The sequence below is a fragment of the Humulus lupulus genome, chromosome 4, assembly GCF_963169125.1.
Source record: "Humulus lupulus chromosome 4, drHumLupu1.1, whole genome shotgun sequence".
In the NCBI taxonomy this organism is placed as follows: domain Eukaryota; kingdom Viridiplantae; phylum Streptophyta; class Magnoliopsida; order Rosales; family Cannabaceae; genus Humulus; species Humulus lupulus.
The window spans coordinates 1,909,447-1,923,763 of NC_084796.1; the positions used below are offsets into that span (position 1 = coordinate 1,909,447).

At 35.3% G+C, this 14,317-nt stretch overlaps 1 protein-coding gene across 1 annotated transcript; it reads right to left on the reverse strand.

Annotated features, from left to right (window-relative positions):
• Window positions 1-10,650: 10,650 nt before the first annotated feature.
• Window positions 10,651-13,410, reverse strand: LOC133829604 (adoMet-dependent rRNA methyltransferase spb1-like). The gene is made up of 5 exons (XM_062259331.1): window positions 13,289-13,410; window positions 12,439-12,895; window positions 11,734-11,781; window positions 11,445-11,640; window positions 10,651-10,768 (listed from the first exon to the last, which is right to left on the reverse strand). The coding sequence occupies exons 1-5, from the start codon at window positions 13,291-13,293 to the stop codon at window positions 10,758-10,760; spliced, it is 717 nt and encodes a 238-aa protein (XP_062115315.1). The 5' UTR covers window positions 13,294-13,410; the 3' UTR covers window positions 10,651-10,757.
• Between the last annotated feature and the right edge of the window lie 907 nt (window positions 13,411-14,317).

Here is a 14,317-nt window from a genome sequence, read left to right on the forward strand (position 1 = left end):
TCATGGAGATCTGTAACATGCCTAAGCAACATTATCATATGTTCAAATACACTTCTTGTATTTGAACATGGTCACATATACTGGAATGTTGCTGAGAGCGAGGACTTTTGCTTTGATGTGAATAGGGACATGTTTTCCTTAGTGGCTGCTCCATAGAGAGGTCTAATGATAGACCTGTGAGGATATGTGATACTGAAAATCTTTTGGGCTTTGGAGGCAGAAGAGGTTGAATTTGAAAACTTCAACATTTTGATGTCAGCTAACTATTACTGATGGCAAAATTAGAACTTGGACTCCTCCCCTTGGTCTCAATATTCAGCAACCTGCTCAAGTTGTTGGTTATGACTTGAACCACCATTTCATTGCAGGCAATGGTCAATACTTGAGCTCATACAATCTGATCACGGGAGAAGCTCAGAATCTTGAAATTCAGATTGTGATTAATGACCCTGAGGATGAGGATGGGGGTGCATTTTAGTTGAAGACTAATATTGTAGGTTTGCATGCATTGAGGGGTAGTTTTCAACTCTCCAATTTGTTGGATTAGCTAAAATGGTATGAATTTGACTTTTCACACCCCAGTATAAAGTTGTGTTTTTTCATCCCATGTATGCAAATAATATAAATATATATAAGCAAAATACAATACTTGAGATATTTTTACTTTTATGATGATCAGGAAAGGAAAGAGCGTGGAGGACATATTCGTTTTGTGTCAACTACTGAATCTAAAAGAGAGTAGCATCCAAGCCACAAGTTAGTAGAGAGCTTATATGTCATGGGGAACAAGACATTTAACTTTGGATTTGAAGAACGTAATACACAGTAACATGGAAACTTTGTCAAGGGGAGTACCTCCAACCAATGGTAAGATCTCGTGAGCTCATATGTTGCAAAGACTTTGGTTTTAGGTATATGTGGAATGCACCTCGGCTGCTATTTAAGCTCTGACATGACACCATTTAGAAAGTTGTACCTTGGTCACTGGCAAGAAGAAATAGAGCATTGTATCAAGAAAGCGACTACATACATTGAAATGATTCAAGCTTCAGATGGTTCATGGTTTGTCCTATGTTTACAAGTTTATAAGCTCTGACTTTGTTTTCCCTCCCAATAAATCAGTTTTGTGCACTGCTTGAATCTAAAACTTTTTGGCTCCCCTTGCCTCAACTCCTCTTAACTGTTGGAGTACGCTTTTAATTTTCGGAGATGCTCAACAGGTATGGTTCTTAGGGTGTTTGTTTCACTTACGCTACATGATTTGGGGTTAAGGACTATCGAAACAGGTTGAGTCTGGTGGGTGGGGAAAGAGGTATTTGTCACCACATAATTCCTTAAACATATAGTAGTGAAAGGGAAATGGTTCAGGAAGGATAATAAATTGAGCTTAAATGGTTTTGGTTGATTTTCCTTTCAAGTCTACTCAAATCTTGAGGGAAATAGGTCACATTGGTCAGCACTGGATGTGCTATGATGGCTCTCATTGATGGTGGGCAGGTACATATTAGAATTTGATGAGTCAAAACAATCTGAAATGTTTCAAATCTTCTGATGTTGTTAAAAACAGTTGTGTACAGATAGAGAAAAAAAAATGGTATCCAAGTGTAATGTTTGTGCGTAGGCAGACTAAGAGAGACGTTGCACTCTTTGCACCGTGCAGCTAGATATTTGATAAACTCTCAAATGGATAATGGAGATTTTCCTCAACAAGTAATTCATATAAATATTTATGCACTTTCCTTCTATCTTGAAGATGGAAACAATGGCTTGGAAAAAATGTCATCTAATGTTAACATTGTAAAATATTTCCACCGAAATTCTAAAGTGAACCCTTCATTGAACATCCCAAGATGTCAAAATCAAGGTATCTGTACCCGAATGGAGCTGCTCAAACAGATCACTTGGATACATCATCTTCAACAACTTTAGTTTGGCTTTCTCAGAATGATGTGAATTTACAACAGAGTAATAATGCTAGATGTCTAGAGCTAGAGCTTGCTATGGATTTTTGACTAGTCTTGTTGTTGTACTGTAAAAGTTCTAGTTGTAGATTTCTTCAATGATATTAATTTACATTAGTCAAATGCTTGTGAGTTCTCAGTTTTGTATTTTTGTATTATTCCATGTCATGTTGTATAGATGAGTCGTGCTGGTTTGGGATACATTGGATCTCAAACGAATGAGAAAACTCAGTTTGTTAAAGTTGGGAAATTGTCTACTGGTTGTTCTGATGATGTTTTGCAAGTGGCTGATGCTACAAAAAGGTCTCTTGGACAAACATAAATGAGATTTTCAAGTAAAAATTTCCAGGCTTATGAAAGGGTAAAAAAATTTATACCTATTTGTCAATTTTGTGGTATTAAAGGTCATATACGTCTTAAATGCTTTACCTTGCAAAACATGTTTAATTTCAAATATTTTGATAAATTTAAAAGACCTGAAAAGAGACACTCCACTGTTAAAATAGTTTGGATAAAGAAATAAAAGTGTCTTGTTAGTTTTTCTTGCTTTAAAACTGCTGCTTCTCAAATGTGGTATTATGATAGTGGTTAATCTAGACACATGACAGGTAACAGAGACTTTCTTGTCAATATTCGACCTATGCAATGTGGTGGAGTGACATTTGAAAATGGATTAGCTGGAAATGTTATTGGGATGAGAATGTTGAATTTTGAAGGCTTACCAAAGCTTAAAAATGTGATGTTAGTTGAAAGACTAAAAGCTAATTTACTGAGCGTTAGTCAAATCTAACTAAAACCATTAAGCCTCCTATTTGTAATATTCTGTTAAAATTAACAAAAAAAACCGTTAAAACTAAGAAAAACTGTTAAATACACATTTTTTAACATAGAAGATATATACTCATACTATGGTATGTAAATTTTAAAATATCCAAAATCAAGGGTTTCTTGTAGAAAAAAAAATTAAATCTATCAAAATATCATAAAAATATTCAAATAAAATAAATGGCATAATTTTTTTTAATATATTTCAAAAGAAATAAGCCACATTTTAGAAATATTGATAAAATATCATATAATAATATATATTAAATTATTTTAATTGTTGTATTATTAAATATTTGTGTATTTTCTTTTAAAAAAATCTTATGAATGCTCATACACAAAAATAGGTGTTGTGGCTAGGGATGAAACATCCAAAATTAAAGTTTTAGAGGCCTTTTTCCTTTTTATGATTGAGACTGGCCTTCTTGTTTGTTTGGTGTTGTTTGCAAATTCAACACTACTCCAATATCACATTAGTGTGCTTTTATGTAGAGTTGACTAATAAATAAACCTAACAAAATAAGTCTTTTGACTTTATACCTTAGTGCATGCATGTCATGGCACAATACTTGATTGGCTCTTATGTATTGTTAAATGACAAAACAGACCTTTTATTTTGCAAAATGGAACAATATGATACATTGAGTCCGATTTTAGTCACACAATTTATCAATGCGACTAAAATGCCCTCAGTTTTTTTTTATTTTCTGTTTTTTATCTTTAATTCCTTTATAAATTTTCTTTTTTTTAATATATAAAAATAATTTATAAAGCATTTTAAATAAAAAGGAAATGTAAAATATATTCATTCAAACATGACAATCCTCAAAAGTAGATTTTGTATTTCTAAGTTTATTATTGATAATCTCATCGACAATTAGAATAATTTATTTGAGAGATTTTTACATAAAATATTAATTTGCGCTAAAAAAATTACGATTTTACATTTAAACAATTTTTTTTCTTTCAATTTTACGATTTTAAGGAAATTTTTACACTTTTACATTTTTGTCTTTTTTGTTGATGATTCAAATAATGAATTACACACCTATCTAATTTTTTCTATAAACATATAAAATAAATTATTTTAATAATGAAAACACACATAATGAAAAGTATAAAAATAATGCCCTACCATAAAAGCTACCATTATTATTTAATCAATTAAATAATTTCTCCTAAAAAACAATTAAATAAATGTGGGATTATATATATCCATATATTATATTTTGTTAGAGCTTGTGTTTTGTTTTATTACTTATTTATCCTATATTTTGGCAAAAAAAATTTTAGACTACGCATTTTGTAAAATGATTCAAATAGATCCCTAAATTCAATTTTGATGAATACAAAATTGAATATAACAACACAGTTGTTAGACAAAATAATTTTATTTTTTATTTTAAATTATTAATTTGATGAATTATTTGTAATTTTAATTTAGAAAATTTTGACCAAAATCAAATTTAGACTTATATTTAAAGTATTTTATAAAACACAACCAAATAAATATTCCAAACATATAATTAAACAAAAAGCTATAAAACCTTAATTTAATTTAATTTTCAATAAGAAAAAAATACAAAAAGAGAGGGAGAGAGTTCGAGAGGGAAAAGAGGCCAAGAAGAACAGTAGAGGAAGAAACTTTTGGTCTTCCTTGGAGTTGGGAGGAGAGGACGAATCACCAATGTGGAAGCTTAAGATCGCTGAGGTCGGACCCAATCCAATCCATGGCTACGCTCTCTCAACAACCATCTCGGCAGGCAGTTCTGGGAGTTCGATCCCTCCCTCGGCGACTCCCAAGACCTCGAGGCCATCGAAACTGCTCGCCAAGTCTTCCACGCCGATCGCTTTCACAAGAAGCACAGCTCCGATCTACTCATGCGCATTCAGGTAAACGCCATTGATCGCTCTCACCACCACTAGCTCAACCATTTTCAGAATTCGAGTCTCACTCGCACTCGAAATGCTCTCTTGTTTTTGTAGCTTTCGAAGGAGAATCCGCGCGCGCAAGAGATGCCTCCACAGGTCAAAGTGAAAGACACCGAAGAGGTTACTGATGAGATGGTGGCTGACACCTTGGTTAGGTCTTTGAATTTCTATTCCACCATACAAGCTCACGATGGCCATTGGCCTGGTGACTATGGCGGTCCTATGTTCTTTTACCTGGTTTGGTACGTTATCTATAAAATGATATTTATTTGTTTTATTCTCACAAATTCTGAGAAGCCAATACTTGTGACTATAAGTTGGCCTCTTTCAGTGTTTGTAATAGAGTTAGACTCAATGATCCTATTACAAACACCGAAAGAGATTGCTTAACTTACTACAGGTTTTTGTGATTTTGGCTGTTTGTAATTTCACTTTCTTTCTGATAATATTTCCTCTTTGTGGTGCATTTAATAGATTTTTTTATGTGGAATACATTTGATAAGTGCTTCAATTATGACAAGTTTTGCAACAAATAGTTTGAGTGCTATGTTAACTTTCTATACATAAATGACTATGGCAGGGGTATAATGGAAGTCAATTATGGGACACTAGTTTTGCTGCTCAGGCAATTATGTCAACCGATCTTGTTAAAGAATACAGCACTACTTTAAGAAAGGCACATGAGTTCATTAAAACATCACAGGTCAATGCTGCTTTGTGGTCTGATTCAACTAATGCTTCTATGTCCAATTTGATGCTTTCCCCACATTTCCTTTGTTGACTCGTTAGTAATATCTTTTCATCTACTTTTTATAGGTTTTAGAAGATTGCCCGGGTGATCTTGATCATTGGTACCGCCACATTTCAAAGGGTGCTCGACCTTCCTCCACCCGTGACCATGGTTGGCCCATCTCAGATTGTGCAGTAGAAGGATTAAAAGTAATTGCATACAACGTTCAACGTGTTTCATTTATTTTATTTACTGGTTAATAATTTTTCTGTCTCACTTCTCAGGCTGCTCTTCTATTATCAAAACTTCCATCAGATAGCCAAATCGTTTATACGATGCTGTCAATGTCATTCTCTCATTACAGGTTGGTGATTCATGATTTTCACTTTTATCTTGTTAGATTTTCTTATTGTCACAATTAGTAACGAGTCTTATTTGAGATAATTGTTAAAGATGCCATAATGTACTAGGAGAATTTGTCTTTCATTGTGATGAACAGTAGTGGCACATTTCATAGATACTTTTTGATAATATTCTAATCTGAGATTGGAGAGCAAGTAATAAATCTAACTACAATTTCTGTATTAGGCGTCTACTTTAAATGGGAGTGTGGGTACCTAATATTGTCTAAATGTCGTTGGAATCATGATGCTCTAAGAATTAAGCTCTGTAAATGTATTAAAAGGGACAGATTTTAGCAGCCAGTGTTGTTCTTTCACCTACACTATCCTCATATTAATAGTGTAGGTGATAGGTTCTTTATGCTAGGCTTATGTATTAACATTCCTGTGTTTTATGCTTTGAAAGAAGAAATCTCATATTTATGATAGGTTCTTTTTTTTTTTGGACTACAATGTTGCGGAATGGAGATGGTGGCTTTGCAACATGTGAGCTCACTAGATCTTACCATTGGTTGGAGGTACTCCCCTTGACAAAGTTTCCATATTACTGTGTATTATGTTCTTCAAATCCGAAGTTAAATGTCTTGTTCCCCATGACATATAAGCTCTCTTCTAACTCATGTTTGATTGGATATTGTTTAAACGGTTGCCTGGGTCTTTTCTTGTACAAACACCAACTTGGATGCTACTCTCTTTCATATTCAGTAGTTTGACACAAAACGAATCAACCCTCCACGCTCTTTCCTTTCCTGGTCATCGTAAAAGTAAAAATATATCAAGTACTGTATTTTGCTTATATATATTTATGTTCTTTGCATACATGGGATGATAGAACACAATATGCAACTTTATAGTGGGGGTGTGAAAAGTCAGATTCATACCATTTTATTTAATCTAACCTCTCCAATAGATTGAGGAGTTGAAAACTACCCCTCAATGTGTGCAAACCTCCAATATAAGTCTTCAACTCAAATGCACTCTCATTCTCATCTTCAGGGTCTTTAATCACAATCTGAATTTCAAGATTCTGAGCTTCTCCTGTGATCGGATTGTATGAGCTAAAGTGTTGACTATTGCATGCAATGAAATGGTGATCCAAGTCGTAACCAACAACTTGAGCAGGTTGCTGAATATTGAGACCAAGGGGAGAAGTCCAAGTTCTAATTCTGCCATCGGTGTAATAGTTATCTGACATCGAAATGTTGAAGTTTTCAAATTCAACATCTTCTATTTCATCAACATCTTCATTCTCCTCTATTTCATCAGCTACTTCTGTCTCCAAAGTCCAAAAGATTTTCAGTATCACATATCCCCACTTTTCCTAACAGGTCCATCAGTGGACCTCTCGAAAGAGCCGCCACTAAGGAAAACACCTCCCTATTCACATCAAAGCAGAGAAGGTCCTCGCTCTCAGCAACATTCCAGTATATGTGACCATGTTCGAATACAGGAAGTGTATTTGAACATATGATAATGTTGCTTGGGCATGTTACAGATCTCCATGATTGAGTGCCAACTGTTATAACTCTTGCACAGGTTATAACATCAACTTCCCTCTCAAAGCTCATCACACAGGCTACCTTAATGTCGTTGCCACCAAAACCAACACCAACACCAAACTTAGCTATTCTTCGATGTGGCAGCTCCAATATGGTCGAAGGCAAAACCACAACTTGTTGTAGAAAGGGACTGATAACAATGATACTCTTTTGGCTCCTAAAACAAAATATTCCTTCACAGGCACTCTCTAAATGATATCCATGGAGGTACAGATGATCCTCTTGGAGTTCTGGCAAATTCAAGTTTATCTTGAATTTGACTCCCTCACGGTCTATCCAAATTGCTTTGTCTTGGATGAGTTTCAAACTAATCCACTACAAGCCATCTCTCAAGATGATTGTGGAAAGAGCAATCTCTTCCCACATCTTTGACACAGATGTTGCAATAATTCGAGTTTTAATCGGCAATTTTGAAAAAATTGATTGAAGCATCTCGCGTGGGAGATCAAATCCTCGAAGTCGAAATTCGACTTGATCTCCCACGCAAGATGCTTCAATCAATTTTTTCAAGATTGTTGATTGAATCTCGAATGATTGCAGCATCCGTGTCAAAGATGTGGAAAGAGATTGTTCTTTCCACAACCACCTTTAGAGATGGCTTGTGGTGGATTAGTTTGGAACTCCCCCAAGACAAAGCAATTTGGATAGATCGGGAGGGAGTCAAATTCAAGATAAATTTGAATTTGCCACAACTCCAAGAGGATTAATCGTACTTCCTTGGATATCATTTGGAGAGTGCCTGTGAAAGAATATTTTGTTTTGGAAGGAAGAAGGGTACCATTGTTATCAGTCCTTTTCTGCAACAAGTTGTGGTTTTGCCTTCGGCCGTATTGGAGCTGCCATACCAAAAAATAGCTAAGTTTGGTGTTGGTTTTGGTGGCAACGACATTAAGGTAGCTTGTGTGATGTTCTTTGATAAGAAAGTTGATGTTATAACATTTGCAATGGTTATAATAGTTGACACTCAATCATGGAGATCTGTAACATGCCCAAACAACATTATCATATGTTCAAATACACTTCCTGTATTTGAACATGGTCACATATACTGGATGTTGTTGAGAGCGAGGACCTCTGCTTTGATATGAATAGGGAGGTGTTTTCCTTAGTGACTGCTCCATAGAGAGATCTAATGACAGACCTGTTAGGATATATGATACTGAAAATCTTTTGGGCTCTGGAGGTTGAATTTGAAAACTTCAACATTTTGATGTCAGATAACTATTAACGATGGCAGAATTAGAACTTGGTCTCAATATTCAGCAACCTGCTCAAGTTGTTGGTTACGGCTTGAACCACCATTTCATTGCAGGCAATGATCAACACTTTAGCTCATACAATCCGATCACGAGAGAAGCTCAGAATCTTGAAATTCAGATTGTGATTAATGACCCTGAGGATGAGGGTGCATTTGAGTTGAAGACTTATATTAGAGGTTTGCACGCATTGAGGGGTAGCTTTCAACTCCCCAATCTGTTGGATTAAATAAAATAGTATGAATCTTACTTTTCACACCCCCAGTATAAAGTTGTGTTTTTTCATCCCATGTATGCAAAGAATATAAATATATATAAGCAAAATACAATACTTGAGATATTTTTACTTTTATGATGATCAGGAAAGGATTCGTTTTATGTCAACTACTGAATCTAAAAGAGAGTAGCATCCAAGCTGGTGCTGGTACAATAAAAGACAGCCAACCGTTTAAACAATATCAGTAGAGAGCATATATGTCATGGGGAACAAGACATTTAACTTCGGATTTGAAGAACATAATACACAGTAATATGGAAACTTTGTCAAGGGGAGTACCTCCAACCAATGGTAAGATCTAGTGAGCTCATATGTTGCAAAGACTTTGGTTTTAGGTATATGTGGAATGCACCTCGGCTGCTATTTAAGCTCTGACATGACATCATTTAGAAAGTTGTACCCTGGTCACCGGCAAGAAGAAATAGAGCATTGTATCAAGAAAGCGACTACATACATTGAAATGATTCAAGCTTCAGATGGTTCATGGTTTGTCCTATGTTTACAAGCTCTGACTTTGTTTTCCCTCCCAATAAATCAGTTTTGTGTACTACTTGAATGTGAAACTTTTTGGCTCCCCTTGCTTCAACTCCTCTTAACTGTTGGAGTACGCTTTTAATTTTCGGAGATGCTCAACAGGTATGGTTCTTGGGGTGTTTGTTTCACTTACGCTACATGGTTTGGGGTTAAGGGCTATCGAAACAGGTTGAGTCTGGTGGGTGGGGAGAGAGCTATTTGTCACCACATAATTCCTTAAACATATAGTAGTGAAAGGGAAATGGTTCAGGATAATAAATTGAGCTTAAATGGTTTTGGTTGATTTTGTCATTTCATTCACCTCTTGTGGATTTTCCTTTCAGGTCTACTCAAATTTTGTGGGAAACAGGTCACATTTGGTCAACACTGGATGGGCTATGATGGATCTCATTGATGGTGGACAGGCACATATTAGAATTTGACGAGTCAAAACAATCTGAATTGTTTCAAATCTTCTGATGTTAAAAACATGTGTACAGATAGAGAAAAAAAATGGTATCTAAGTGTAATGTTTGTGTGAATGCAGGCTGAGAGAGACGCTGCACCGTGCAGCTAGATATTTGATAAACTCTCAAATGGATAATAGAGATATTTTCCTCAACAGGTAATTCATATAAACATTTATGCACTTTCTATCGATCTTGAAGATGGAAACAATGTCATCTAATGTTAACATTGTAAAATATTTCCACCAAAATTCTGAAGTGAACCCTTCATTGAACATCCCCAGATGTCAAAATCAAGGTATCTGTACCCGAATGGAGCTGCTCAAACATATCGCTTGGATACATCATCTTCAACAACTTTAGTTTGGCTTTCTCAGAATGGTGTGAATTTACAGCGGAGTAATAATGCTAGATGTCTAGAGCTAGAGCTTGCTATGGATTTTTGACTAGTCTTGTTGTTGTATTGTAAAAGTTCTAGTTGTAGATTTCTTCAATGATATTAATTTATATTAGTCAAATGCTTGTGAGTTCTCAGTTTTGTATTTTTGTATTATTCCATGTCATGTTGTACAGATTAGACAGAGAAACATTACATCAAGTGCTTTGATGCTCTTGAGCATTTTCCTTGGTACTTTTCACATCAAGGAGACAACCAAATTTATTCCAAGGAGACATCTTTGAAACTAGAAGTACCTCTTTCTTATTATTTATATAACTCAACACAAGATTCACAAAACCATAAAAGTTCAACCAAACCATGACTTGTCTTAAATTATTAAAATTGAAATCCTTTGGCCCTTTTCTGAGCTTCCTTTTTGCCATGCCCTTGCCCTAGATCATGCACCACCTACATTAAGCAATCATCATCATATTATTATTAGGGCATCTCTAACTAGACTGTAAAACAGCAAATATAATATTAAAAATGCACAAAATCAAATCCAACTCAACTCCAATTATTCTGTAAGTATGCTATCAAGATAAAAACAAAAGGCAGTACTATTTTGCTTTTAATATTAGTATTTAATAATAAATATATATGTATATTATTTTATATATAAGATAAAATAATACAAAATACTTTTTGGTGTAATTTTTTGTATTGCGGTTGGAATGGAAAAAAAATATAGTGCTAAGATTCCTTAGTTTTGGTGTTGGTACAATACTATATATGATGTTATGGATTGGAGATAACTTTATTATCATTATTATTTACAAGAGAACGAGAAGAGTAGCATGATGAGTAGATAATAACAAAAATAAATATATAAGATAAAATAATAAAGAATATATTTTTTGGTGTAATTTTTTGTGTTGTGGTTGGAATGGAAAAAAAATAGTGCTAAGATTTCTTAGTTTTAATATTAGTGCAACACCATATATGATGTTATGGGTCGGAGATGACCTTATTATCATTATTATCTACAAAAGAAATAGACGAGTAGCATGATGAGTAGATAATAACAAAAATGAGTAGATAATAACAAAAATAAGTAAAAAATAAGTGTTTGTGTAGACATTACATTTTTGACAAGACTTTTCTTCTTTCTTTGGGGTTGTATGTATGGCTTCTTGAAATAGACGCCCCACATCAGGTGTGTCAGGATCATTCTTGGCAGCACCAGCAGCACCAGCCTTATAGTTGAAAGCCACAACATAAACCTCGGCAGAGGAAGAACGACTAGCTCTTGGTTTGTACACCTCAACTCTCTCAAACAACTACACAAGGGTTATAAATTAGAACCAGTGCAAACCAATTACAATAAAAGTAAGTTTTTTCAAGACAAAAATGAAGAATCTCTTCTCTTCTACCTGTTGAAGACAATACTTGACAGAGTAGTAATCTTGGCAACGATAAACCTGAAGACAGATTATAAATTTTTTTATATAATCAAATATAACATTTTTTCAAAGGCAAAGAACGTTAACTTGCAAAGGTGAAGACCTTTTCTCTTTATGTCGCCAAATTGGTGTGTTTGTTGTAAAAATGATGGGGAATCGCCATTTGTTTATGGAGTGTTTGTTTACTCGGGAGGTGTGGTTTGAAGTGCTGGCTGAGTTTGGGGTCTCTTGGTGTATGCCTTCCTCTTATTCTCAATTGTTCCTGTGCCATTTAGAGGGAGGACGGAGGGTGGCTCGTTTGTGGCAGAGTACTATGTTGGCGACTTTTTGGGCAATTTGGCTAGAGAGGAATAGTAGGATTTTCGAAGACGTTTCTTGTACAGTGGATAGTCTTTGGTATAAAATTAAGTTCTGGGTTGCCACTTGGGTGTATAGATCGAGAGATTTTGAGGGTGTTTCTTTTTTGGATCTTTGTAGGGAGTGGAGTAGTTTGTGGTTGTAATGGTTTTTGTAGAGTGTGAGTCGAGGGTTGTTTTCTTGAGACTGATTGGTTTTTGTTTTTATTTTTATTGATTTTGTTTCCACGGTATTCATCGGCCATAAGTGAGAGTGAGCGTTCTCAATGTTATTGAGATTCAAGCCAATATATTTATAGTGTATGAGTTGAATATGTACCTTGGTAACAAATGTAGCATTAGGAGCAAGTAGATGAGTAGCCAACTTAAGCGCATCAATCACCAAAGCATTGCGAGAGGCGGCTCCCACATTGGGGGTGGCAGCGCGGGAGCCATCGTGCAGAACTAAATCAAATGCAGAGCAATTGTGCTCGTTCATCACCGCTTTGATGCTCGATTTGCATTCGGCTAATTTGGTGATGTCTTGCTCAACAAAAGTGGCGCCTCGGATTGGGATAACACAAACCAAATCCACACCTACCACAAGGCTACCATGCCCCACCCGCTCCAGCACCACCTGCGTCCAACCACCGGGAGCAGCACAAAGATCGAGAACAGCGCAAGCAGTGTCGCTGCGAAACAACCCACACTTGTTATCCAATTGGATTAGCTTCCATGCTGCAATAGAGCGAAAGCCTCTCTCCTTGGCCAGCAATCTGTAAATGTCTTCTTTCATTCTGGGTTTTAACACATAAATTCATCATTACATTAATGATATAGTAATTATTATTATTATTATAAAAACATAAACCTTAACCACCAACCAGTAGTACGTGATCAATAAACACTAGGATCTTTGTTCAACTTTTAAGGTAAAGTGAATGTGTTCTTTCTTTCTTGTGTTATGTAAAAGTGTAATTAACATTGTCTCATTTAGACTAAATGAGTAAATAAAATTCATGTGAGAAGCCTACTTATTAATTTAAGATTTCAATGAATCTTAAAAAAAGTATCCAATTCAATTCAATTCAATCCAATCATCTTTCTAAGAAATAAGCAAAAAAAAAAAAAAAAAGCAATTTTATAACTAAAAAGCTTAAACATGTAAAGGAGAAGAGAAGAAGAGTTACCTCATCACTGGTTTTTGCTTCTGGTTTTTGCTTCTAAACCACTGAGAAACACACAGAAGACGTGAGAAATTGGAGAGAGAGAGGATCGATGAGAGGGACTGACTGACTGTGGGGCCACTGTTGTTTTCTAGGGTTTTCTTTTCATATATAAAAAACCTAGCTTGCGTTTTAAGTAAATAAAAATAATAAAATTTATGATTTTTAAATTTGGGCTTATTTTTATTCGGGCTTAAAAATCTCATTACTTTCTAAAAATGCTGACCATGGAAGCAGCAAGCAGAGTTTTTTTTGTTAACCCACTTATGATTCAGCCTTGTATTCCATCATGCTATAATGGGCAATTCCCACAACCACAAGCTATATATATGGTATCTAACCAACGAAGTCAAGCTGTGCTTGTGATTCCATATTGTTCGACAATTTGTCGAAAAGAGGATAGCTTGTTTGTTTAACTAACCAACTTGTCTGAATTCTATAGGAAATTTGAATTTGTTATGCTTGCATATCTTGTTGCAGAGTGGCAAGTGGCAACACTATGGAGCCAAGCAAGAAGCAAGAAAAGACAAATGGTTTAAGAAACCACAACAAAGTTAGAAGAGATGAAGCTGTCTTGTCTTGTGTGACACAGAAATTCCCAAGCAGCCGAGCCAGTTCCTGCACCATCGCGAGCCCCAGTTAGATTCAGACATGATGATACACTTTTTAGTTATTGGGAGAACCCAAGTACTCTCTTTTGGATCCACAAAACAGCTTTCGGAGATTTTTTTTTTTTCTTTTGGAAGATCCAGGAAGACCAAAAAAATTCTTCCAATGTATCATTTCAGGGTCCAATGAAATTCATAGGTATAGGAAGAAGCCCTGTCAAGTAGAGATTTTTTCTTTCGACCATCTTTCGATTGTAGCAGCAGCAGCAGTATAAACCTCTTCCACTTGTTAGTGCATTGAGGACTAAAGCTCAAAAAAATGCCCCATTTTAGATACACAAAAGGAAGCAGCCAAGCTTTTCGGGGCGTTGGAGACATGGTTTCT

What these genes read in the sequence shown, in the direction of transcription:
- LOC133829604 (XM_062259331.1), bottom strand. An exon ending in ATGCTACATTTGTTACCAAG is followed by an intron (nt 11,782 to 12,438) that starts GTACATATTCAA and finishes ATCTGTCTTCAG; the next exon opens with GTTTATCGTTGCCAAGATTA. An exon ending in TCAAGTATTGTCTTCAACAG is followed by an intron (nt 11,641 to 11,733) that starts GTAGAAGAGAAG and finishes ACCCTTGTGTAG; the next exon opens with TTGTTTGAGAGAGTTGAGGT.